Source organism: Candoia aspera, chromosome 2 (assembly GCF_035149785.1).
Source record: "Candoia aspera isolate rCanAsp1 chromosome 2, rCanAsp1.hap2, whole genome shotgun sequence".
NCBI lineage: Eukaryota > Metazoa > Chordata > Lepidosauria > Squamata > Boidae > Candoia > Candoia aspera.
In genome coordinates, this window is record NC_086154.1 from 97,310,272 (window position 1) to 97,335,709 (window position 25,438).

The window sequence follows — 25,438 nt, forward strand, 5'->3', positions numbered from 1 at the left end:
CTTGAGCTTTGGCAACCGCTTGATAGTTTTGAGGGGTCTGAGGACACGAAGGACACGCAAGGATTTAATGGTGTTGATGTCTTTCCCTTTACTGCCTCTGTAGAGAGATGTTGGATGGGGACAGAAAAGCAGGAAAAAACGATGAAGCTGTGTCTCTATATTGATCCAGACAGAGAGTTTCCAAACACACAGATACAATCTATTTTGTAACTAGGATGCCAGTGTTATTCTATAAATGCTATCCTTTTTGGCCATCCATACACCTTTTGTTGATCCTTTCTTAAATAAAATGTTGCCCTAGAAACTGTTTTGATTTACCAGTTATATGACATGCCTGTTTCACACATCAATTCATTCCCTCCATTCTTCTATATGCTTTTGATTTCATCTATCTCTTTATCCATTAGGGCACTCTTTCAATATCTCTCCATTAATCTGGTTTACGATCACCCCTTTAAGAACTGCTTTAACCTACAGGTATCTAAGGATTTAATACTTCTGTGGGAGTTAGAGCAATAGTACTAACTATAGTACTATACTTCCATGGAATGCATCCTTCATATTAGAAAAAAATGTTTTCTCTAACTGAGTTCTCACAGAGGATTTTTGCTTAAAAGAAGTCTCCAGCTCCTGGTGCCTTCACAGACACATCCTTGTAGTTTCCTTGGCAACAGCTGGAAAGAGGTTTGCCACTGCCTTCTGTTCTTCCTGATTTCTCAGCCTCGCATAGAATTCCCTGGTAGTCTCCCATCCAAGTACAAACCAGGGCTGAACCCAGAGGAAGTCAATCAGGTGCTTGCTGCAATCTAGTAAGAATTTTGCTTTATAGCCCCTCTGATTTTTTTTAGTTGTCTAACATTAGGTCCACAGTCCTGTTGGATGTAATTGCAATGGGATGTAAAGAATATTGTGTCTCTACCTTGGGTATTCATTAATTCTAGCTGATAAGCAGACTCAAAGAATTCTATTTCTACCGAACTCCCAAGTCTTGCTAAGGTTCACTAATCATGCAGTTGATGTGCAGTCTGTCTTTCTGTGCTGTACTGTATTACCTCCTGTGCTGATAGGTTCACTTCGCAGTCCCACCATGCTTTGAAATATACACATAAACACACACAACTTAGATCCCAGCTTCACTTAAGTTTTTAATACTATATCTAAAAAATTGTTATTTTCAGTTGGCTGTGCAAAAAGATTCCTTTTTCATTTTACACTGGGTTTTCTGACAGATCAAGCATAAAGAAAAGGAAGAAGTTGCACTCCTTAGCAATGCTTGAAAATATTTGATAATATTTCTGCAGAGAAACCTACACCTAACTGTAAAGGAATACTCTGTTACCTGGAGGGACATATTCTAGGGATTTGGGGGTGCAGTTTTGCAGATAACCTTATATACAGTTACCACCAAAACAACAACATGAATCTTATTTCCAGATCTGTTACAAAGAGAAAAACCATTTGTAGTATAAAGTATATTTCTAGAAAAACTGTATTATGCATTACAAAATTAATTCATCTATAAGGCACTGCATAGTTTGGCTATATGCTTAAAGTTACAACTCACGTGGCTTGATTTTCTTGCCCTGTATCACTTCAAAATGCACAGAGAGGGGAAATATGGCAGATGTTATTGTTTTCTGGGTCAAAATTTGCTTGCATGTGAAAACTAATATATATCTAACCTAGTTTGCTGCATGCCCAGAAAAGCTTTTGCACTGGAGAGAATCAGAGTTCATTCTGCAGTGGTCTGGTTTTTAGATGATTGCACCATTTACTTTTTTTTCTTTTAAGCAAACATCTATCTGCTCTGTATAGAGTGATACTTTAAGGCCCATTTAGGAAACATATTTGGGTCATTGGAGGGGGTGTGCTGGCAGTAAGCACATTGTGAAAACTCACTGACTCTCCAATTATCCTTGTGGTGGCTAGTTTTAGTTCCAGACAAAACTAAGCAGACTTCCCAGTCAACAATACATTCACGTTGTATGAACTGCATGCCTAAGGGTTAACTATCCCTCCTGAAGTTTGTGACTGAAGTAGGCTTATGAAAACAGGCCCTCTCTAGGCATTCTGACTCTGGGCTGCTTCGATTTGCATCTTCTCACAGCCACACAGGAGAGCTACAGGCCCAAAAGGGTGGATAGTGGGTACCATCCCCCTTACCTTGCTCATGGAAGTGCTAACCCCAGTCATGTCACCATAAATTTTAAATTTCCTCTCTTGAGCTGGAGGAGACAAGAAATGTGGAGGGAAATGACAGTCTCCCAATTTCCTTTGCAGCACCGGGTCGACTGCAACCATAGCCATTGGAGAACCAAGTCAGTCATCCCAGGTGATGTGCTGTCAGCACACACAGATGGGCGAACTTGACTGGGGGAGGGGATCACTGGGTTGGTCGTGTTGTGAAAGTGGGCCCTTGAGGAGCCTTCTCTCCGCACTGAACTCTATGAGGAAATTCCAGCAAGCCCATCTGAGCACAGCTTTCATGCCGGGATAAGAGTTTCACACACAAAATCTATGGACTCAGGTGATAAAAGACAAAAAGCATAAACTATATGGAATCCAGTCAAATTGCTTGATTCCATCCAGTAGTCAATTTTATTCCAAGGTTGGAGTAAAACTACTCTCCCTTTCTTTAATGGCTTGTAAGCCTAGTAAACACATCTTCCAAAGAAAGCTTCTGAAAAGCTGGCAAATATTGGCTGAAGAGTGACAGAATAAATCCACCAATTACTCATTACCATCCAAAAACCCATACAGTAAAAAAGGTACAAACCAAGAATCGTTTCATGGAGATATTGGGCTTATTTCCATTCATTTTAAATATGAGCCCTGAGGAGCTTCAGGCTAATGAGTTGCTTCCTCCCTCACTTGCCATTTTAGACCCCAGCTTTCATTATACCTCAGTTGCTTTGGATGGCCAGGTTACTTTTTGTACTTCCCTGTAAAGAGGACTGACACAGAATGTGTTCACACAAGAACTGGAACGTCTTCAAATGCTTCTAAATTTTAACAGGTTCTCCCAGCTGTGACTCCCCCATACGCATAATGGCTTTGGTAGATATCACAATATTTCAAAGCCATCTAAACACTGATGCTTAAAGATGTAGGACCTTTATTTCAAGGTCATTGTCATTCCTTCCAATATCCAATAGGTTGGCAAGTGTTCAAGAGACTGGAAATGAAGAGCTATCACTAAATAAAGGAGAATTTTCTATATGTAATGGAGCAGCTTTTAAAACCTCAGTAGAATAAAGATACATTTAAAGCCTGCAAGTCACTTTTGCTAGTGCTGGACTGACTTGAGAAATGAAAATAACTACGTTATAGATATAGATTAATAAAATGTCCAAGCAACATAACCATATAGACAGCAGTTACGACTAAAACTGTTTCCCTGACACTATTATCCAACTTACGTTGCTGAGCAGCGATGATGGCAGTGATGAAGATTTTACATTTCTGCCAACACCTATTAGCAGCCTGATAATACAAAGTAGCTGGTTCTCAGAAAATCTATTTTCAGGAAATCACTGATGGACAGATGGTTTTCAAGCGTTTGATTAAACACATATTCACTCTCAGCATCAGTGCCACCATGGCAGCCTTTTGAAGAACTTCTGTTTGTAATCCTTCCATAGGAGAGAGACAAACAACTGGTTCTAGATAGTGACATTATAATGAATTAATGATTTTTATACTAGTTCTAATTAATGAATCATACTGTAAGAATAAAGATGCAAATATCATGACGACCGGCAGTAACATATTCCAGCCTGTTCTAGCAGCCTTGCAGCATGTCTTCTTTCTACATTGTTCTTCTCCAGCATAAATATTTAGTGCTTGTAGGAAAAATAGTCTTCAGAACAGAGAATAAAATGTTTGATTGCAGAACAAAGGGCTATCTCTGCCACAATTCCTACCAGCTGGGACTTTTTGACCAGACTCAACAATGTTCCAGCCCCCATTGTTTGTCATCAGGTTAACTGGAATGCTGCTTTCAGTGGCCCAACAAGACTAGGCTGACCATATTTCCTTGAGACAAAAACGGGACATTGGGATGGCAAAACAGAGCAGGGCTGGGGGACGGGCTGGATCGGCAGGCAGGAACTTCTCCGGTTTTCTCAGGCTGGGAATCTTCAGATTCCTTTGTTTGCAAGAGGCAAGGCTGGGCTGGAGAGTCTAGTGAATGGTTGTCCCTGACAAGCCGTTCCTCCTCTGACTGTGCTTTTACGTTCTTTTCTTCCTGTCATTTCAAGGCAGGAGCCAATCGGCTGGCCCTTTGATCACTGCCTATCAGCTGATCCTGTTTTTTTCTTTTTAGGGTTCCCGCTGGGTTGAGCTCTGAGGCTTTTTTCCCGCTGTTTCTGCTGAGCTTCCCCTCCTTCCAAGTCAGACTGCATTCTGACAGGTTCGCGGGAACTTTCAAATTTTTAAGTAAGGTTTTTAAGAAAACGGGACAAAATGGACATTTATATTAAAATGACAGGACAGTCTGGAAATGTGAAAAAAATGGGACTGTCCCATTCAAAACGGGACGTATGGTCAGCCTAAACAAGACAAACACACACAGTACTATACCTAGTTCAAGGAATTACAAAGAAACTGATTCCTAGAAAGTGTAACCTGACAGGAAGGCACACTAATCCTAACTCAATGTGAGATGGAACAGAATCAATGAAATGTCTGATGCTTGGAGAGAGATAGAAAGAGCTCCAGTTTGTTTTCTTTTCCAATCATATTAGTCACACATAGTGATGCATAACCAGGATCACATAAATAAATAGAATGTATACCAGAGAGTGTTTGAGAAAGAAAGTGATAGAGGCAGACAGACAGAAAGACTTTACCGTGAGCTGCTCCTGTTGTGAAGTGGCAGTGAAAGGGAAGAGACAAAGAAAGTGAGTAACAATCAGAAACAGAACACACAACATAAAATCTAATGACTCCAAACTATGTAAATGCCTTTTTCTGGGGAAATCATTGTACCAAGTCTGATGCTTTGCCTGCAACAGACAGGACATTTATTTGTTCTTCATCTACTGCCTTGAAATAGAGGGAAGGAGTTTACTTCAGTGGTTTACCTACACATATATAGGCTAGCAAGATGAGCCTTCTACTGTTGAGACAATTCTCCACTTGCATGGTGTCCAACATCACTGAAGTCTTTTACGTCCTGTATCAAGGACAAGGTCTATTCTCTCTCAGTCTAAAATTTCTGATTAAAAATAAAATGATGGCAAAGGGCAGCATCCAGATATCTTTCTTATTCATCCCTTAACTGTTACTTACAGATTAATTTTTATTTGAAATATTACCTTAAATCTTTTTCTTTGAAAATTTTCACTAAAACGGAGGGCAATTTCATAGTTCCTTCATCACTAACCAAAAAATAAATCTTGACTGTGGAATAAAGTTCAGTTGAAAGACTCTATACTTCTAAGCATACTTAATAGAACAATCCTTACCAACTTGGTATCTTCCAGATGTGTTGGATTACAAGTCTCATAGGGCTTTTCCCATTTGCACTTAATTGTGTTACAAACACATCCTGATCACATTCTTCTCTGCCGTGTCCGCATGCATGAGATAGCCTTATGGCATCCTTAGCTGTACTGGTGTTAAAGTAGCGTTTTTCCCGCTATTCCAATATTGTTTATGGGGAGAATCAAGTGTATAAAATCTGTAAAGCTTTCTTACTCATTACCATGCAGGGAATTCAGGGGACTGTAGTGACTTGAAATAGAGGCAGTGGAAGCAAGGTAGGGATTAGTGATGGGGACATTAAATTTCAATGCTGGCATAGCTTTCTGCTGATTCAAGGATGGGCAGAAAGCACATATTAAGCAAAGAGGTAAGCCCTATATTCTAGAGGCAGCAGGGCCATTTGTTATGCTGGTTAGCGATTGTAAGAATTATATATACATTGGGAAGGCAATAGGCTGGGGAAAGGTATACTTGAAACTGTCAAAACTCAGTAAGTCTTGGTTCCAATAAATCAGTCAGGCTGCATGTTTTGCCCTAATGAAGGAAGTTGACTAAGCTCATATGGTTTAGAACTCTGGACAGAATGTACTTTGGTACATTCACCTATAGTGGTAGAAATCCAACTTTTTCATATAGCCCTGCTAACATTCTCTATCAAAATAATGTCTTTATCCCAACACAGATAGTGATAGGATCATAGTTATGGGGTGAGGTTAAGCTTTTATTAGCACAACTGATTCAGTGATTAGCACAACTCTTCTCAGGGCTGCGATGAGATTATTGAGATTCTCAGCTGAAACCTGGAAAATAGCCATGAGAGGTACCTTGTATTCCAGAATCTAACCATTGTGGGATGGGCAACAGTATGAAGTATGACACAGTACAATACAGTACACAATAGTATATACAGTCAGAAGATAGCAACACAGCAGAATAGACCCTCATTAACTGAAGCTAGCCTGATTGACTGAAAAGGCAATTTCTCACAGCTAATAAATTCTGGTGAAGTTGATGAGAGACAAGACAGAAAAATAACCATATCATCAGGGATCAAGGGAGCATGAAGGAGAAAAGGTAAAAAAAGGAAATTTAAGGAAAGATAATTTATTGTTTGAAATTTAACCATATTCTACCACTCTTCCAAGTTTACAAATCTCAGAAGATAACATGAAAACAAGATTTATTTCCATTCACATGTTGCTTCTCTCCAGAGCCCCACATTTCTGTCATCTCCAAATGTAGAGACTGTATACCTGATTCACCTCTGCTGCTTTTGAAACAGAAACATTACAGATCACCAAAAGAAATGCAAATTTCTTGCAGACTGGCTTCATAGCTCACCTTCTTCTATCCAGAAAGTATTAGGGTCAAGTTTTACTGTGCTAATGGGAAGGTGTTTCAAAATAAGCAGCTGCTACTGCTATCATTCAAAACTTATCATGAAGCTATTCCATCTTTTTAATGAATTTTTCATAGTATGAAAAATATAGAAGAAGCAGAGGGAAAACATGGAGGACTAAAAACATAAGATATTGTCAATTTTACCCACTCTATGAATGACAGAGTGATTATAGAATAACCTGTCATGTTCACCGTTCCAATGTTGCCGGTACATCGTAATGTTTCGCATGTCATTTGGCTGATGCGTGTTTTGTCTGGGAGGGGAGGAGGATTCCATCTTGTGGGATTGTTATATGTTAGTAGCTGGATTGGAATGTGTTTGGGTTATCTCGTGTGTTCAAGGTTCCTTTCCCAGGACATCAGCAGAAACGGTTACCAGCACCTGGGGGGCAGGGGGGAGTTTGCAACAGCAGGGCGAGGGGAGGGATTACGTTTGAGCCGAGGGTTTTTAGTTTGTATTTGGCGTGCTTTTGCTCATTCTCAGCTTTCTCTGTATTTGCATACTATTCTTTAATAAATCAGATATCACTAAGTTCCTGCTTGTGAGTCTGAGTCTATTAGAGTAGGCAATCATTACATAAAACTGAGAATCCAAAAAATTTTTCCGTTAGCCCCTTTCCAGATTTATTTTGTGAGGGAGAAGTGCTAGCGATGAGCAAACCAAATCCCCAAACCACGGAAAGCGAGGAATCAAGCGAGGGGGAACCCGAGTCCACAGTGATAAGAACGGAGAGAGTCCCTCCTCGAGAGCTTTCAGAAGTTCGAGAGGGGTCGAGCTCCAGCCTAGGAGAAGAGGAGGTTGGAGGTAAAAGAGCCCCTGAACCAACCGGTGAGTTGCCAGGTGAGCTGATCACCTGGGATGAAACACAGGGATCCCTACCAGGGATGTTCAAAACGTCTTGGAAGCAGCGATATCCGATGTCCCCAACCGTGGTGAGGCAGGAGGGAAAGGAGGATTCCCAAACCCCTGATCGTATAAAACTGGTGGAGGCCAAATTGGAGTCACTAGAATTTATGTTTCGGAAAATGTCCATGGACTGGGGTCCCCGGGAGAGGAGGAGAGAGGAGTCTAGTAATAGGCATTCGACTCCTTCTTTGCCCCCACCTTCCCCGGAGGAAAGGAGTAGGACCCGGCACAGAGAGGAAGCAAGAGCGCCAAGGGTGAGGATTTCAAGGTCCCCTCCTTGAGAGTGGAGATCCCTGGGAGCTAAAAGGAAGCCCGACCGCCCAGCTGTGGCGAAGGGACCACCCGGAGTGGGGGTTAAGGACTTTACCGTTAAATTTGATGGAGATCCAACTAAACTATCGTTCTTCCTTACCAATGCAAGGAGTCATATGGATGAATGGGAGCAGTATTTTCGTTCAGAAAGAGCCAAGATTAATGCCATTGCCACTAAGCTCAAGGGGCGGGCTGCCGATTGGTATGTGCAGTTATGTCAATCGGATGCCCCTGAGCTGGAGGAGTTCGAAGAATTCCTGTGGGCGTTGAAACTACACTTTGAAGACCCGTCAGCTAAAGAAAGAGCAAAACGGGCGCTGAGGGAGCTGTGCCAGGGGCCACGATTGGTGGCAGACTACGCTCTGGAATTTAAGGCTCTGGCTGGGAAGGTTGAGGATTGGTCCCAATCCACATTAATAGAACTTTTTAAGGACGGTCTGAATACGGAGGTCCTGAGGTGGTCGCTCAGCAGGGACGACCCAGATACCCTGTATGAATAGATACAGCTGGCAGGGAAGGCTGAGCATGCCCATGAGACCTTCGCTCACAGGAAGGTGATGAGATATGCTGGGCTCAGCAAGGGTTCCCGCACTGCTGCGCCCACTGGAAAGTCCAGTCAACGTGCCTGGGAAGAGGAGAGGGAGCGCCGCTATGCGAAAGGGCAATGCCTCCGATGTGGGAAGGAAGGTCATCGAGCGGCGGCGTGCCCGAAGGGAAAGACCGATGATCGTTCGGGGAAGCCATCGGGGAAATCTCCCTCTCTACCCAGGAAAATGAAGGCAGCCATGGCTGAAACTGAAGTGGAGGAGATTCCTTACTTCGGGGCCGAGGGGGAGCCCAATCTACTCCAGCCGGCGGGAAACGCCAGCCACCTGCTTTAAAGAGTGCCTGTGGGCAGGTGGTGGAGGATGGGCGTGAACATATCTCGGTGAGTGCCAACTATCCCACACTGACCGTTAAAGTGAAGTTAGGCTCCCGCACAAGAACCGTTGAAGTTTGGGCATTGATCGATTCAGGGTGTTCGCGTTGCTTGATGCACCCTGACGTGGTGACTGCTTTGGAGTTACCCAGCTTTCCACTGCAACATCCCATGATTTTCACCCAGCTGGATGGTTCTACGGCGGGGGGGAAACCAGTCACCCATTTCACGGGCATGGTGGCGTTGCAAATGGGCAGCCACCGTGAGGGGCTGCCGTTTGTGGTGGCGCCTGTGGGGCATCCCCTAGTCATTCTGGGGATTCCTTGGTTGGTCCAACAAAACCCATATATAAATTGGGTGCACAGGACTTTGACTTTTGGGGATGGTTTCTATCAAGGAACCTGGGGAGGACGACGCTCCGGAGGCTGCAGTGGGGAGGGTGGTGGCAGCAACCCTGCATTTCGCTGTCACCCCACTGGAGGGCTTGCTGAAGCAATACCAAAGCTTTGCGGATGTGTTTGGTGAGAAAGAAGCGGACCAACTTCCACCCCATCGAAAAACTGACTGTGCGATAGAGTTGGTCCCTGACGCGCAACTGCCCAAACCAAAAATCTATGCCATGACGCAAAAGGAAATGGCGGCGTTGAGGGAGTTTGTGGACAAAAACTTGGCCAGGGGTTTTATTGAACCAGCAAATTCGCCAGTGGGCGCCCCCGTCTTGTTTCGAGCGAAGAAGGATGGGACATTGAGACTTTGTACAGATTACTGCGGATTAAATGCGGTCTCGATATTAAACAAATATCCTCTGCCAATAATAAAAGACATGTTAGCACACCTGGCTAAGGGGAAAATCTTCTCTAAGCTGGATTTGCGGGAAGCCTATTTCCGTATCCGCATACGGGAGGGGGATGAATGGAAGACTGCTTTCAATTGTCCTCTGGGTTCTTTTCAGTACAAGGTTTTGCCTTTTGGGTTGGCGGGGGCACCAGGGGTGTTCATGCAATTGATCAATGAAGTGTTACATGAACATTTGTTCAAGGGTGTACTGGTCTATTTGGATGATGTTTTGATTTATACTGAAACGGAGGAGGAACATGAGCGCTTGGTGAAACAGGTGCTTAGCAAACTGAGAAAGGCTGAGCTTTATGCTAAACTTTCTAAGTGTGAATTTTATCAGACTCAGCTTGACTACCTGGGGTACAGGATCTCTGACAAGGGCATTGAAATGGATCCTGCGAAGATTCAAGCTATTTTGGGGTGGGAGCGCCCGCGTACCCACAGGCAGCTCCAAAGTTTTCTTGGATTTTCCAACTATTACCGCCAATTCATCCAGGGGTTCGCAGAAATTGCATTTGCCTCTCACTGATTTGCTACGTACGAAGGGGTTGGGGGACACACGCAAGGTGAAGAACCCGGGGGCATTGCTCAATTGGACACCTGAATGCCAGTTGGCTTTCGACAAACTTAAAAGCCTGTTCACTGCTGAACCCGTTCTTCAACACCCTGATCCCACTAAACCCTTTGTGGTTCAAGTGGATGCTTCCGATTTCTCAATTGGAGTGCTCTTGCTGCAAGCGGATGCTGATGACCACCTGAAGCCCTGTGCGTATCTGTCCCAAAAATTTTCTGAGACGGAAAGGCGATGGCATGTTTGGGAGAAAGAAGCGTTTGCAGTCAAGGCTGCTTTGGAGGCATGGCACCACCTCTTAGAGGGGGCTAAATGTCCTTTTGAAGTTTGGACTGACCATAAAAATTTGGAAGCGCTCAGCACGCCCCGTAAGCTCAGTCCTAAGCAGATCCGCTGGGCTCAATTTTTCAGTCCCTTTGACTTTACATTGAAGTTCATTCCGGGCAAGAAAAACTTCCTGGCTGATGTGCTTTCCCGCCTGCCCCAGGATTCGGTCCCAGCACCTGACATTGTTGGTACAGTGTGGACAGCACCCCAATTGGGGTTGCAAGCTGTCACATGCAGTCAGACTCGTGCACAGTTGCCCCCAGCTTCGGTTTCACCGGCTGGGGGAAGAACGCCAATTCCCTCGCAATTGCAACAACAGTTTCTGCTAGAGCTGAAATCTGACACTTGGTTGCAAGCGAATAGAGACAATGTTACATTTGACAGAGGCTTAGCTTGGAAGCAAAATCGCCTCTATGTCCCTGACAGTTTGCGAAGGGAAATTTTGATTAGGTCTCATGATGATAAAGTGGCTGGTCATTTTGGGTTTGTCAAAACCTTGCATCTGGTACGCCGCCAATTTTGGTGGCCCACATTGAGACGTGATGTAAAAAGTTATGTTGCTTCTTGTCCTGTCTGTGCTATGTCAAAACGGAAGGGGGGCAAACCGCAAGGGCTGCTGCAGCTGGTGGCCAGCCCCTCCCGTCCTTGGGAGGAGGTTTCCATGGATTTCATTGTGGATTTGCCTCCTAGTCAAAGAAAGACTGTGATTTGGGTGGTAAAGGATTACTTTTCTAAGCAAGCCCATTTCATTCCATGTGCTTCCATTCCGTCTGCACAGCAATTGGCCCACCTTTTTCTAATCCACATCTACCGGATTCACGGGAGCCCCTCCTGCTTGATCACAGACTGCGGAACACAGTTCACTTCCCAGTTTTGGAGGGCATTTTTAAAGCTGGTGGGCACCAAGCAGGCGTTGTCCACTGTGTTGCATCCGGAGACTGACGGATCTATGGAGGCTCTTAATTCAACCCTGGAGCAATTTTTGCGGGCATTTGTCAACTATCAGCAGGACAATTGGGTTGATCTGCTACCTTTTGCTGAGGTGGCTTATAACAACGCCGTCCATCAGAGCATGGTGCACACCCCTTTCCATACTGTGTTTGGCCGGGACTTTGTTCCCATTCCTGACTTGCCTCAACCCTCCACACAGCCCTGCTCCGCTTCTGATTGGGCTGCTTAACTGGCTGATTCGTGGCCAGTGATTCAACAGGCGTTGGCTGATGCCCAATCTGCCTATAAACTGCACGCCGATAAGCAACGAGCCCTTCAACCTGCTTTTAAAGTTGGTGATAAGGTCTACCTTTCCACTAAGTTCATTAAGTCCCCTCAGCCCTCGAAGAAGTTGGCTCCTAAGTTTGTTGGACCTTTTCCCACTGTGGGAGTTGTTAACCCTGTCATGTTTAGACTGGATTTGCCACACAATCTGAAACGTTTACATCCTGTTTTTCATTGCAGCTTACTCAAGCCTGTCAACCACTCAGATCACTGGCATCCACAACCCCCACCTCCTGCTCCGATCATGATTGACGGACAACAACATTTTGAGGTGAAGGAGGTCCTTGATTCTCGCCGACTACGTGGCACTCTGCAGTACCTCATTCAGTGGAAACACTTTCCCCACCCTGAATGGGTGTTTGCCCATGATGTACAATCGCCTCTTTTGGTTCGCCGCTTTCATCTAGCTTATCCTCTCAAACCTGCTCCTTAATGTTTTTTGGGGGGCGGTATGTCATGTTCACCGTTCCAATGTTGCCGGTACATCATAACGTTTCGCATGTCATTTGGCTGATGCGTGTTTCGTCTGGGAGGGGAGGAGGATTCCATCTCGTGGGATTGTTATAAGTTAGCAGCTGGATTGGAATGTGTTTGGGTTATCTCGTGTGTTCAAGGTTCCTTTCCCAGGACATCAGCAGGAACGGTTACCAGCACCCGGGGGGGGGGGGGAGTTTGCAATGGCAGGGCGAGGGGAGGGATTACGTTTGAGCCGAGGGTTTTTAGTTTGTATTTGGCACACTTTTACTCATGCTCAGCTTTCTCTGTATTTGCATACTATTCTTTAATAAATCAGATATCATTAAGTTCCTGCTTGTGAGTCTGAGTCTATTAGAGTAGGCAATCCTTACATAACCACTCAAAAGAAGAACTATCTATAAAAGTTTGTTAGAACCAACTGAACTCTCACCACACTACACACCTAACACTGGGTAACTGCAGGGGCATCCATTCCCTTACAAACTTACTGGACCTTGCTCATGACACAAACTTTGGTCAGCATTTGACCAACAATTCTTCTTCCTATGGCTGTTCTACAGCAGACCAAGCAAGAAATATTCGAGTTGTAGAACTTTCTGTTCCAAGTGCCTTATGTTATTCTACATGTCTTTTAATCTATCCTGATCCAAATAGAACCTAAAGTTTGCCATAGGGACCACACATCTAAGGAATCCTCTCTTAGAAGATGTGATCATTGGGAATCAGCAGCATTTCAGAGCAGCAAAAAACCACAACTCTTTTCATCTTATCATTGCCATTCCATCATTTACACCATTCTCTGCACTCAGCATCTGTTTTGGATTGAAAGTATCTCCATTTCTATTTCTACTTTATTGTGAGTTAACCACCCCTTTAGCTTATCCTTGCTTAGAAACAATAAACTTATTTTGGACTATAGGAAACTCTAAAATCGTATGAGTCAAGCTGCCTGTTAAATCATTTTCAAGTGTATTATTTCTCATGAAAATAGAACAGTAAAAGGAGTTACATGCAGAAGCCTCTGCTCACTTCTCCCCATTGATCTTGGTGCTTCTATTCATACGCTGATCAAGCCTGCAAGTAGCAAAACTAGCTTCCTTGCCTAGCTAATAATGCTCTGAATACCTCTGGAAAGTGTGGTAAAACAGTTGTCTTCCTTGCTCAGACAATGCCACCGACTTACTAGGATAAGAATTTTAAGAATGCTAGCTATGCTTTATTAGATTTTGGCTTGGTGTCACATTTGAACCCATCTACTGTGATTTAGCAATAATGCTAGCTTAAATCATGTTGAAGTAATGCACCCAAAGTATGACTACCATTGCAAAGTCCTTGTTGCTGCTTTGAGGTAAATGAGATGCCCTCTATTGCCCAGACTGAACAGCAGCCCTAGATATCTTCTAGTGTAGGGGTTGACAAATCATGCAGGGTACTATAAAACCTTCATGGAGGAAAAGCAAATGACTTCTAAATCAAATCCATCAGTGGCAGCATCAGGTTCCCCCTACCAACTCTGATGGATTGTGACAGCATATTGGACAACAGTGAAGGGATTCCCACACCAGAAACTGTATTACATTAGCCCCAATTGCAACTAATAGTGAGACATACAGTATTTTATCACTTGATCCAAATGCTCAGATTCTGCTCCTACTAGGAGGAGATGTCATTTCAGTATATAAAAGCACAAGAGTGGCTGTATCATTGTAGGAGAAGTCTATGTAGACAGAATCTGCAGGCCTGACAACATGCATGTCTACAAAACAAGGGTACTAGAGAATGGCTGAATTTCCTACTTCCAAGCAACAACAAACATGCTATGAAAGAAGACCTCTCTGTGACCAAATCTGCCTTAATATTAAAAAAGACCATCTTAGGCACCTCAGAGCCAATCAACCAGAATCCAGAAGTCAGGCTCTTGTAAGTGGTGGCCCAGCTGGTCTACTGAGCAAAATCTTCCCACCATCTTCTGAACAATACTAGAGAATGTCACTTGTAGCACCAATGCGCCAAACATACTATGCCAGAGGAAAGAACCCAGGCAAAGTAGGTGAACTTGCAAAGCATACAATGAGAAGTGTACCCAAAGGAGATCAAGTATACCAAGAAAGGGGAGAACATTTCTTGCAACAACACAAGACCTTCCCAGTGTTGATAGAAACGTTTACTAAGCTGAAGTCAGAATGATAAGATAAGGTGGCACAAAAACCAGACCAATAATGGAGATGGTGCTTCTTGTAACCATTGAAGAAGCCTAACCTTGATGAAGTGCCTTACATTAACATGTAATATATCTGCCTTTAATTGTTAGTAGTATATGTTCCTTGTGTCAGATTGTAACCACCATGGCATATAGGTTGTAGAAGTATATCAGTGATGGAATTTACATTCCAGACAAGAGTATTGTGCCCCAAGTGTCTTGTGTTATTTAGGATATAACTTCAGCTCTTTTAATTTATCCTCCCATGTTTAGGATCAGTTGCCCTGTTCATGTTAATGGCTATAACCATTTAAATCCTAAAATTTTCTGGATCTTAGTCAAGCCTGTGTACAGTCTGACCAACAAGCTGCCAGAATTCTCTGCAGGGACCAAATGTCTGGGAAATGTGATTGCTAAGCATCAGCAGACAGTTAGAACAGTGAAAAATCACAAGTTTTTTTATCTTACAATTTCTTAATGTTTTATCATTCTCTACAACCAGCATTTGTTTTGAACCAAAAATATCTGTTTGCATTTCTACTGGATTTTAAGTCAACCATTCCTTTAGCTACTGCTATGAAATAATGACAACTTATTTTGGACTATAAGGACCTCTGGAATGGTATGAGGGCTTTTTTTAATCAGTTACAGTATATGCCATTAAATTGGTGTTGACTCTTAGTGACCATATAGATAAATTTTCTTCATGATGGTGTGTCCCTAACTTGATAGATTCTTAGATTAGATTCTTTGGAAATTATTACTATGAAAAAATCAGCCTAATTTATGGAAATCACAGTACCTAAATCTGGACACATTTTCTCTCAACTCTCATAAACCCAAGAGAACCTGCATGATTAAGTATTATATTACATTTCATATTAATCTAAGTACAATTTTCCTCTGGCTCTTTAGGATATCATTGTGAATCCAAGTCAGATTTTAACTGCTCACTCCGTATTCAGTCAGTACCCAAGTACTGATAAAAATGTGAAGTATCACTCTACTATAGCTGCACATAATGTGGAAATAAGCTCAAAACCTCTAGATTGTATTTCACTTGGGCAAGACTGGTCCTAATAACTCATATTTACTTACAGTGGAGGACTGTTTCCAGAAAACAGAGTTGTTCCTCCCACTTGCTCCAATACCAAGATTATTGATTTGCGACATTCCTTAGGAGGGTAACCCCTTCCTGCTTAACTCTTGCTGATAGCATTTGCTGAGATCTCCACTTTTTTTTCAACCTTTACTTCTCTTTAATTGCTTTCCTTCATGGCTGGGAAGCATATGGTGTGCCCAGCACTATCATTAGATACTCTGAAGACTAAGTGGGTGCTACCACATGTATGAGTGGGTCTTCTTCCTCTCCCTCAATCCAGGAACTATCAGTTCTTGCCCTGACAGTAAAGGAAGCCTCCTCTACTATTTCAGGGAGCTGAGTGGCCTTGGCAATAGACAGGTTCTTTAATGATGCAATGGAAAGACTGATCAATATACTTTCAAGTGGTCATATAATATTTTATTTAAAAATTGAGATAACTTATATATATATATCTGGGCTTTTCCTTTTTGTTGGCTTGTTTTTTTTCCTAGTATCTTTAAAAACTTCATAACATCATCACTTGCAGAAGACTCCAACTGGCTGGTCACATCTTTGCATGGAGAACAACTGGATCCCTAAAGTGGTAATGAGTTGGACCCCCCGATGTTAAATGACAACGAGGATGCCCTCGAATAACATGGCAAAGAACACTGATACAAGACCTGAAGGCATTGAATAGCACATGGAAGGATGCCAAAGCACTCGCCCAAGACCGAAAGAGTTGGAGAACCCTTACTGCCTGATATGCCATGTAGCATTGATCTGGGACAAGAGTGAGAGAGATCTTTAAAAAATTCTTTGGGTCTTTTTCTTTTTATATACTAAAGCAATTTTTTAAAAAAATGCCATATACACTGATAATTACTTTATCTAATAAAAAGCTGTTAGACCAGTCTCCCCCAACTTGGTATTTTCAAATACACTAGGCTAGCTGGTACTAGTTGTAGGCCTTACAGGGCAACACATCTGGAGGGCATGAGTTTGGGGACAATTGTCTCCAGCCTATTATTTTCTCTGCATTACCATGGGTTCATTAGAGGCCATGTAAACTGGTCCTGCAGTCAGGAAATCAGAAGACGCTTAATCCTTGGGAGAAGAGCAATGACAAATCTCGATAAAATAGTTAAGAGCAGAGACATCACACTGACAACAAAGGCCCGCATAGTTAAAGCAATGGTGTTCCCCGTAGTAACATATGGCTGCGAGAGCTGGACCATAAGGAAGGCTGAGAGAAGGAAGATAGATGCTTTTGAACTGTGGTGTTGGAGGAAAATTCTGAGAGTGCCTTGGACTGCAAGAAGATCAAACCAGTCCATCCTCCAGGAAATAAAGCCAGACTGCTCACTTGAGGGAATGATATTAAAGGCAAAACTGAAATACTTTGGCCACATAATGAGAAGACAGGACACCCTGGAGAAGATGTTGATGCTAGGAAGAGTGGAAGGCAAAAGGAAGAGGGGCCGACCAAGGGCAAGGTGGATGGATGATATTCTAGAGGTGACGGACTCGTCCCTGGGCGAGCTGGGGGTGTTGACGACCGACAGGAAGCTCTGGTGTGGGCTGGTCCATGAAGTCACGAAGAGTCGGAAGCGACTAAACGAATAAACAACAAAACTGGTCCTAGACCCTTATTTATTTTGCCAAACAATGAAGCCAAAGAGAAAAATATGCAAGGGCATTATGGTTAATATGAACAGTGCAGATGGAAGATGCTATGTATAAATTATACTTCTGACTGAGATAATTCTTTCAATTTCTATTCTAAATTGGTCCAGGATCCTCAAAATTATGTCTATAGCGAAAAGAAATGGGTGCTAATTTGTCCTTTAGAACTTGTCACTATAGGAGCAATTACAGATCCAGTTCATGTCAAAGATATAGTGTACCTTCAGAGTCAGCAGTATAGTTTATACATAGCATTTTCCATTTGCACTGTTCATATTAACCATAATGCCCTTGCATGTTTTTCTCTTTGGCTTCATTGTTTGGCAAAATAAATAAGGGACTACGACCAGTTTATATGGCCTCTAATGAACTCATGGTAATGCAGAGAAAATAATAGGCTTGCTGAAACTGCTAGCTGAGAAAGAAATCAACTATTTAATTTCTTAGTTTCTGTCATGGTATCCCTGAATACTGTATTTTCTTATAACCAGAACATTCCTGGTTGTAATCCATGATGTCTTTATTCATTGGAAAACTGAAGACCAAATCTTCTATATCTAATGTATAATGCTCTGTTTTAACACACACTTATGTTTGAAGGAGAATCTGAAGATCAATTGGAAAGATCAATTGACCTAGAATAACCTGAATTCTGTAATAAACATTGATTTATATTTATATTTACTATCCAGTAGTTAAGGTCAGTGAGCTTTTATGGTGCTGAATGTGATTTTTTTTTGTTTTCAAATTCACTGATATATGTGGATTACCAAGAGGAGACTACATCAACTTCTCACACCAGTCTTGATTATTATGATTATGATGATGATTACAACTACTGATGTTACTACTTTGATGATGAATTGTGAGAAATGAACTGACCCTAAATGTAATATTCATAAATAAAGGTTGGTTCTATATTTGATAAACTATTTCCACTGATCTGAAAAGAAAGTAGCAGAACTCTCTCTAAAAATAGATTTATTCTTGGTTTTCACTCAGAATATCTACCTTGTCAATTTTTAGCCCTGTAGACACACAAAGCAGTATCACAGCATATTTACTGAATGCAGTATAGGAACCTATTCTGACAGCTAAGTTGCCTCAAACTTTGATAAGTAGGAGGGAGAATCAACTGTTCTGCTAACAGTCCATCAGGGAAAAGCTCCACATGCAAGCGGCATCCCAAACCAAATGGAGGGCACACAAAGCTGAATATCCATGCTCTATGATAACTTAAGCTGGCATTGGAAGAGGGAGCATAATGAGGGAAAACAGTGGGCAAGTCATATAAATGTTGAAAATTATAAACAATCCATCATGCATCAAACTTCAACAAGAAATTCTTCCAGTTGAAGGAGAAGAAGCTACGCTTGTTAAAAAAAAAAGGAGAAAAAGGAAGCAAGCAATATAACTCTAGGTAGTTAACTCTAGAAACTTACGTGAAGGCAAATGCCACCAATGCTCCACTGACCACGATGAAATCCAAAATGTTCCACAGGTCCCGAAAATAAGAGCCCCGATGAAGGATCAGTCCTAAGTCAATCATCTGTAAAATCAGACAAAGAAATGCAGGATTTGCAAATCAATATGCATGATTTTGATTATTTACAGTCTAAATATTATTCTAACTGGACCCACTTTATAAAGAAGGAGGTGAAGGGCCTAAAAATGAACTTTCTTGCAAGAAAATAAAAATACTAAGAATAGACGATAAGTTCAACTCTATTATTTATGCACAGTGCAAATAACAACAACAACAACAACAACATATCTAGTTCAGAGATCAAAGTCTGACTTAAAGGATTTTGAGATACATGAACTGGTATACTTGAGAATTGGCATGCTAGTAAATAAGACCCTAAAATACTGGGTTTTTTTCCTGGATACATATATAATGTTCACAGTCATAATATTCTCTCCCATATATTTTATGGTATTGGTGCTTCAAAATGGCATTTGAAGAGAAATGAATCTGTCTAGGATTTATGATTACTTCTCTTAAGCTCTGTCACATAGGGGCTATCATTCCACACTACAACTAGAATTGATATAGTGCTATGAAAATATTCTTCAAGAGCTATGCTCATTTTTGTGCTGCTAAATGCATTACTATAATAATCTGGAAAATAGCCTTTAAATTCAGAGTCATTTCAAATGCTATTGTAAAAAAAATACTGGTGCAAGTGTTTTCACAATATATTGGCTCTCCCCTTATTATGTTGGAAATGTATTATCACATGATAATAATTTAGACAGAATGCAGTTGAAAGAATCAAGAAAGTGAAACCTATGATCCACAAAGCAGCCCATAAAGAACAAGATTCAACGAACAAATGCCTGGAGAAGCCACTAACTTAGAAAATGAGACTGCAGTCCAGTTAAATGCATTTAGAATTGCACTGCTAAGCTATGATAGCATTATCTTGTGGTCATCAGTCACAACTACAAGAAAACCACAAGGAAAATATCTTGAGATACTGTATACAGTATATGTAATGAGAAAACCAAGAAGAAAAGCATACTTAGGGCTATCAATCAAATAAGAAACATGTTTTAATAAAAAAAATGTTGGGAGTTATGAGAAGGATATACTGTAGATCAGTCATGAACTTAGATAACATTCAGCCTTTGAGTCTAATTTTTGGTTGATTACCATACTATTACTGCTATTGTGAATGACCTGAATTAGATGTCTCTCCAGGTCACCGACATTTACATTTGTACACTTCCATATGGGCAAGGCTGAAAGTTGATCAAGATCTGAGGGTAGGAGGCAGAAGCATACTCAAAGGCAGGCTGGAGTTGAGCTCCAAGGCAACAAGCCAGGTAAAAATGCTACTAGCAACATTCATAAGACCAAAATAAGATATAGGTCACAATCCAAGCTAAACCAAAGCTTAGCAACCTTTGAGGCTAGATTTTTAGCAGACCTAGCAAATAGGAGGGACAGTTGATAGTCTGGTGATACAACTTAGATGGCAACCTTGAACCATGGCAAATACCTGCTAGGTTCACTGAATAATCAGAGCACTGGTGATGTTGAAAGCAAAGTCAACAGAGCGTGATTGCTGAAAGCCCTAATTTGACACATGTCTTCTCCTGCAGTACATACAGCTTAATTATTCATAATTTTCCATCCCTATTTATTTTGTGAATGGGAGAAAGGGCCTTATTTTGTCTTAAAAATGTATTGTATTGCCAGATAAGACAATCATAACTTTACTTGTATGGCAATATTCTTGGCTAAGTAAGAAAAGATCTGCAATACCTGTTGAAATAGTTTGAAAGCGGAGAGATGAAGTGAGTCTAGAAGAAAATACACCAGAGCTTGTTTTTTAGTTCCTATTCCCAAAGAGCTAGCTGTGATTGATTACTCTGGAATCAAATTATCATCCTCAAAACTACATTAGTAATGAGAAATAAAGTCTGATTACCTGGGTATGAGAAATAGCGAATTCAAATAGTTGAGCATTCAAATCTGGTTACTACATTGTACTCATTTACTGATGGTATCTTTGCTTACACTTCTTTTTAGATCTGAGATGAAGTAGTGGTGGTTTGTGAATGCTTTTGAAAACACATCAGAACAGTGTCCTCTTTCAGTGATTATTCAAGAAGAAAGGATACAGAATTGTTTACTGGATTGGAAAAAAATGTTCTTGTTCCCAAGACATTATGCCTGCAATGAAACTATGCTAATAACATCAGTCCCCCCGCACCAACAGATTTTCCAGTTACTAACCTTAACAACCATTTCAAAGGTGAAGACACCTGTGAAGACATAATCAAAGTAACGAAGAACCTATAGGGAGAAGAGAGAGTAATAAAAATATACAGTTCAAGACTTGCTAACTTCTTTGAAATAAATGATCCCAGCTGAGATAGCTGCCACCTCCTCATGTGGAAAAGGCATTAGGTTTAATCAGAGCCTGGACTGAGAGTGTTGAGAGGGACCATCTTTAAAGAGAAAAAAATAGTTGTCTATTAGTAAAAACAAAGAAACAAAATAGTAAATAGTAATAAAAACTAAGGAAAGAGTGAGAAAGCTTTCCTTATAAATTTGGTGATACCCACATTGTGAGAAACGTTTTTTTCCTGTAAGAAAGCAAGCAAATGGACTGACTTATTATTAGGCACATGGGGCGATATATTACATTGAAAATAAATGTCCCTTGTTCTACTGAACAGCAGCATGTAACTCAATTTAAATTGTTTCCTCTTCATCTAAAATCCCATGTTACCTCAACGAGAGAAAGAAAAAGCATTTATATATTTCCTCTGGAAGACAAGTTGTCATACTTTAATGAAGTGATTTGAAATGATGGCAGTGAATTAAAAAGTTATGTTATAAAGAAAAGTGCTCATCCTATCATACCACAGTAGTAGAAGGATGGAAGCAGCAAATTATTGGTGTGCATCTTCAAAGCCTGCATTTTTCCTTATGATAGTATTGAATTTTACACTGAACTTTGATTTAACAGCTCTTCAAATATAGCATTTCTTCAGACAGAGAATTATCATTTCTAAATAGGACACTGTCTCTACTGCTGCCCCTTGATTTTTGAAGTTGCTAGGAAAAAGATGAATCTGATTGGCAAACAGCAAGAAGATCAGTACACATGAAATTGATTTTAAACAAATCAACATTTATTGAGGAAGTCTGCAAAACAACAGGGTCAAGGATATCAAATAAAGCAAAGGAATGATAATCTTTAGGCTGAGCTTAAAACTAACAAATTGGCTGCTCCCACAACAGAGAGCATCTGCACTTTTGCCAAGTTAAAAGTTAAGAATGCTGTTCAGTATAAGATCAAGAGAATAAAAGACATATAACTAAAATCTCTTGCAGTCATTTTTAAGTTCACCCAAAGTCTTGAACTGATTCCCTGAGACTTTCTTAAGGCTACAAGCCTGTTTATGCCACAGTGATAATTTATTACACACACACGTGCAAAAAGTGAAAGGAGAGCCTTGAAAAGGGAAGTGAAAGCAAAAAAGAGGCAGAAAAAAATTATTTCCACCTACGGAATGGAGCAGCAACTATTAGCAGCTATTAGGATGTTTTAAAGATGAGAAGGCAACAGGAATTGTTTGACATAGGGAGGAAAAAGTCTGCATGGGCTTAAAAATCGCACTGGAACCAGTCCCAAAGGAGACACATCAGGCTGAACTGCAGACAAGCAAACAGCTCAGCCGATCAAAATAAGCATGAAGATCCAAAATTGGCACTGAATGTAAGGGTATAATCCTCATTCTCCAATATTTTTTAAAACATGTTTTCAAAATTCAATTGTGTTATTAAAACATCAACAATGGAAATCTGTTTGGGAAAATGTTTTTATTTAACCAATGGCTAAGTGCTATATTATACCAAGTAGAGCAGAGAGTTTTCTAGACTGTTATTTAAACTTCAAATTTAAGGACTATTAAGGAAGAAAGTTTGGGTATACAGATATCCATTTGGTAGCACTGGCAAAAAGGGCTGGGTTATTTGCTTTATTTACTTGTCCTCTCTTTTATACTGCCAAAATCACAGCCACTTTTCTGCTTTGGATATGCAATTACACTATAACATTGTCCTCTTCTGTCACCCAGAACCTTCTAATTTAGAGAGGGCTTAACTTTCCTGGGAGATGAATAATCTCCATTGTGTAATAATGTCACTGGCTGCCTCAACTCCATCTGGTTATTCTTGTTTTCAGTTGGTGTACAGTTCTTGGATCTCTGAGTTGCTTCTTCCACATGCCAACATAAAGATTTCTTATTGCTGCCTAATGCAGAAAGTCTGCTTCCTGCCCATCCCCCTACTGAGATGGTGTGCTAATTATTTCATTACTGTTTCCTTAGGGATATCTCACAAGACCTGTTCAGAAAAAAGAAAGTGCAGTGTAAGATGCTTACAGGCCAGACTCTGATTTATTGCTTTCTCTCCCTTTCTGCCCACTGCCTCCTCTTTAGTCTATTTAAATCCAAACAGGACTTTTCAGCAAGAGAAACAGGAAGAGAATTTAAGCCTTTGCACAACACATTCTAAGAACTATAGTATCAAACAGTTTCACCCCAATATTCTCAAAAATCTATGATATACATTGGGCTTGTATATATACATGGGCATATACGAAGTAACTCTTAGAAAATATAAGGCAAAGAGTCAAAAGGACCCACTGTAAAAATGAAACAGGATTTAATGCAGAGGGGCTTGCAAAAACTGTATTTTAACACTGATATACTGTAAATTACACTGGCAAGTTACTCTACTAGGTCTACCAATTTTTTTATTTCACTAGAAATTTGCACAGATATAGACAGAAAAGAACATGTGATATGATTTTCAGTTGTAGCTGTAATTAATTCATTCTGGACCCCGCCTCTGTGTGATCAAAGTTTACAGTGCACAGTGAAGTGATTACAAAGCCAAGTAATAATCTCAGATCTAGAACTACAGAATCCAAGTAACTGGTCATAGGCATTGGATCTCAATAAGCTCCTATGTGGTCATGAATCCTAGCTACAAACAGCAGCATGAAATAGGTTGCAAAATATGAGATACGCATGACTTGACATACAAAGTTTTGCTATATCAAATACAGAAATGAAGCTGAACCCCTACCCCCCCAAAAGGAAACAAGGACCTAAGAAAGTAAAAGTCCTTTTTCTCTCACCACAGTATCATGCTTACTGCTTTGATAACACTCCTATACCGGAAGTTTCTTACTGGCATACTGTCTGGGTCAGTACCAGCAAACATGAGTTTGAAATAAACTGCTGATGGTCAATCAGTATTGAGGAAAGTCCTAACAAGTATTTTTAATTGCCCAAAGAGATTTAGTTCAGGTGGAGATTGCACTTTGCTGAACATATCTAAAAATATAGTCTGCCCCCTCTCACCTGCCACACATTTTAGGGCTACTAATACTGTATTAATTTTAATACCCCATGGTTCGTTTTCATGGCTAGGAAACAGAAGAACGGGAGCTGCAATTTATGTATGCTGCATCATTAGAGACAAAGAGGACTTACATTGTTTCGGGGAGCACTTGGCTGTACAGGGTCTTCAGCAGCCAATGCAATGCTGCTCATGGCAATCACCATCAGAATGCAGATCTCAAAGTAGCGCAGATTGACAATGTAATGACAGAGGCGCCGAAAACTAGCAGAAATAGGCAAAGATGCATTAGGGGGCATCATGTGTGAAGTAGATGGATAGCTTTCTCTTACTGTGTCAGATAAAAAAGAGTGGGACCATCAACAATGCACACTTAAATTTGGAAAACAATCTAGGTAGCTTATAGAAATTTGTTAGTTACTATCATATAAGCCAAACCACCTGGTATTTCTGAAACTGATTTCAGATTAATCACATAAATCCAACCCCATTCCCAATCCAAGCTAAAAAACTTGGACACAACTCACATTTTGACAATATAATCCAGTGTTTCTCAACCTTGGGAACTTTAAGATGTGTGGACTTCAACTCCCAGAATTCCCCAGCCAGCCCAGCCAGCCATGTTGGTGGGGGAAGTCTGGGCGTTGAAGTCCACAGGTCTTAAACTGGCCATGGTTAAGAAACACTGATCTAATCTATATCAGAATTACTTTTTAAAAAATCAAATCACCATGGCCTGCTGAAGCAAGTATTCCATATGGACAATTTTAATCAGGGAAAAAGTTGCCTGCAGGGTCGAACCACCCCATCCTCTAAGATTGTTCAAAACAATAACTACAGTGACTATACATCAATTATTATAAAGGACAGACCTTTATTTCAGAAAGCTGACCATTAGATTTAAAAGCAAAGTTATAAACATAAACATTTTTTTAAATCCTTATGAACCTCTTTCAGAATTGCCCCTTTTTTAGGTTTGTCATTTATTTTTTTCCAAGAAAATATGGTCACTGTAACCATAACTGGAAAATTAGGCAATTATAAACCAGTTTCTCCCTACCCCGCC

At 40.9% G+C, this 25,438-nt stretch overlaps 1 protein-coding gene across 1 annotated transcript in view; it reads right to left on the minus strand.

Annotated features, from left to right (window-relative positions):
- The window catches only part of CACNA1A (calcium voltage-gated channel subunit alpha1 A), a 269,796-nt gene that overhangs the window by 92,765 nt on the left and 151,593 nt on the right, over positions 1-25,438 (minus strand). Inside the window, exons 22-25 of the mRNA XM_063292909.1 lie at positions 24,507-24,636; positions 21,229-21,288; positions 18,926-19,032; positions 1-97 (exon numbers count right to left, since the gene is read on the minus strand). Of these exons, the coding sequence (XP_063148979.1) occupies positions 1-97; positions 18,926-19,032; positions 21,229-21,288; positions 24,507-24,636 (394 nt within the window). The remainder of the gene's footprint in view (positions 98-18,925; positions 19,033-21,228; positions 21,289-24,506; positions 24,637-25,438) is intronic.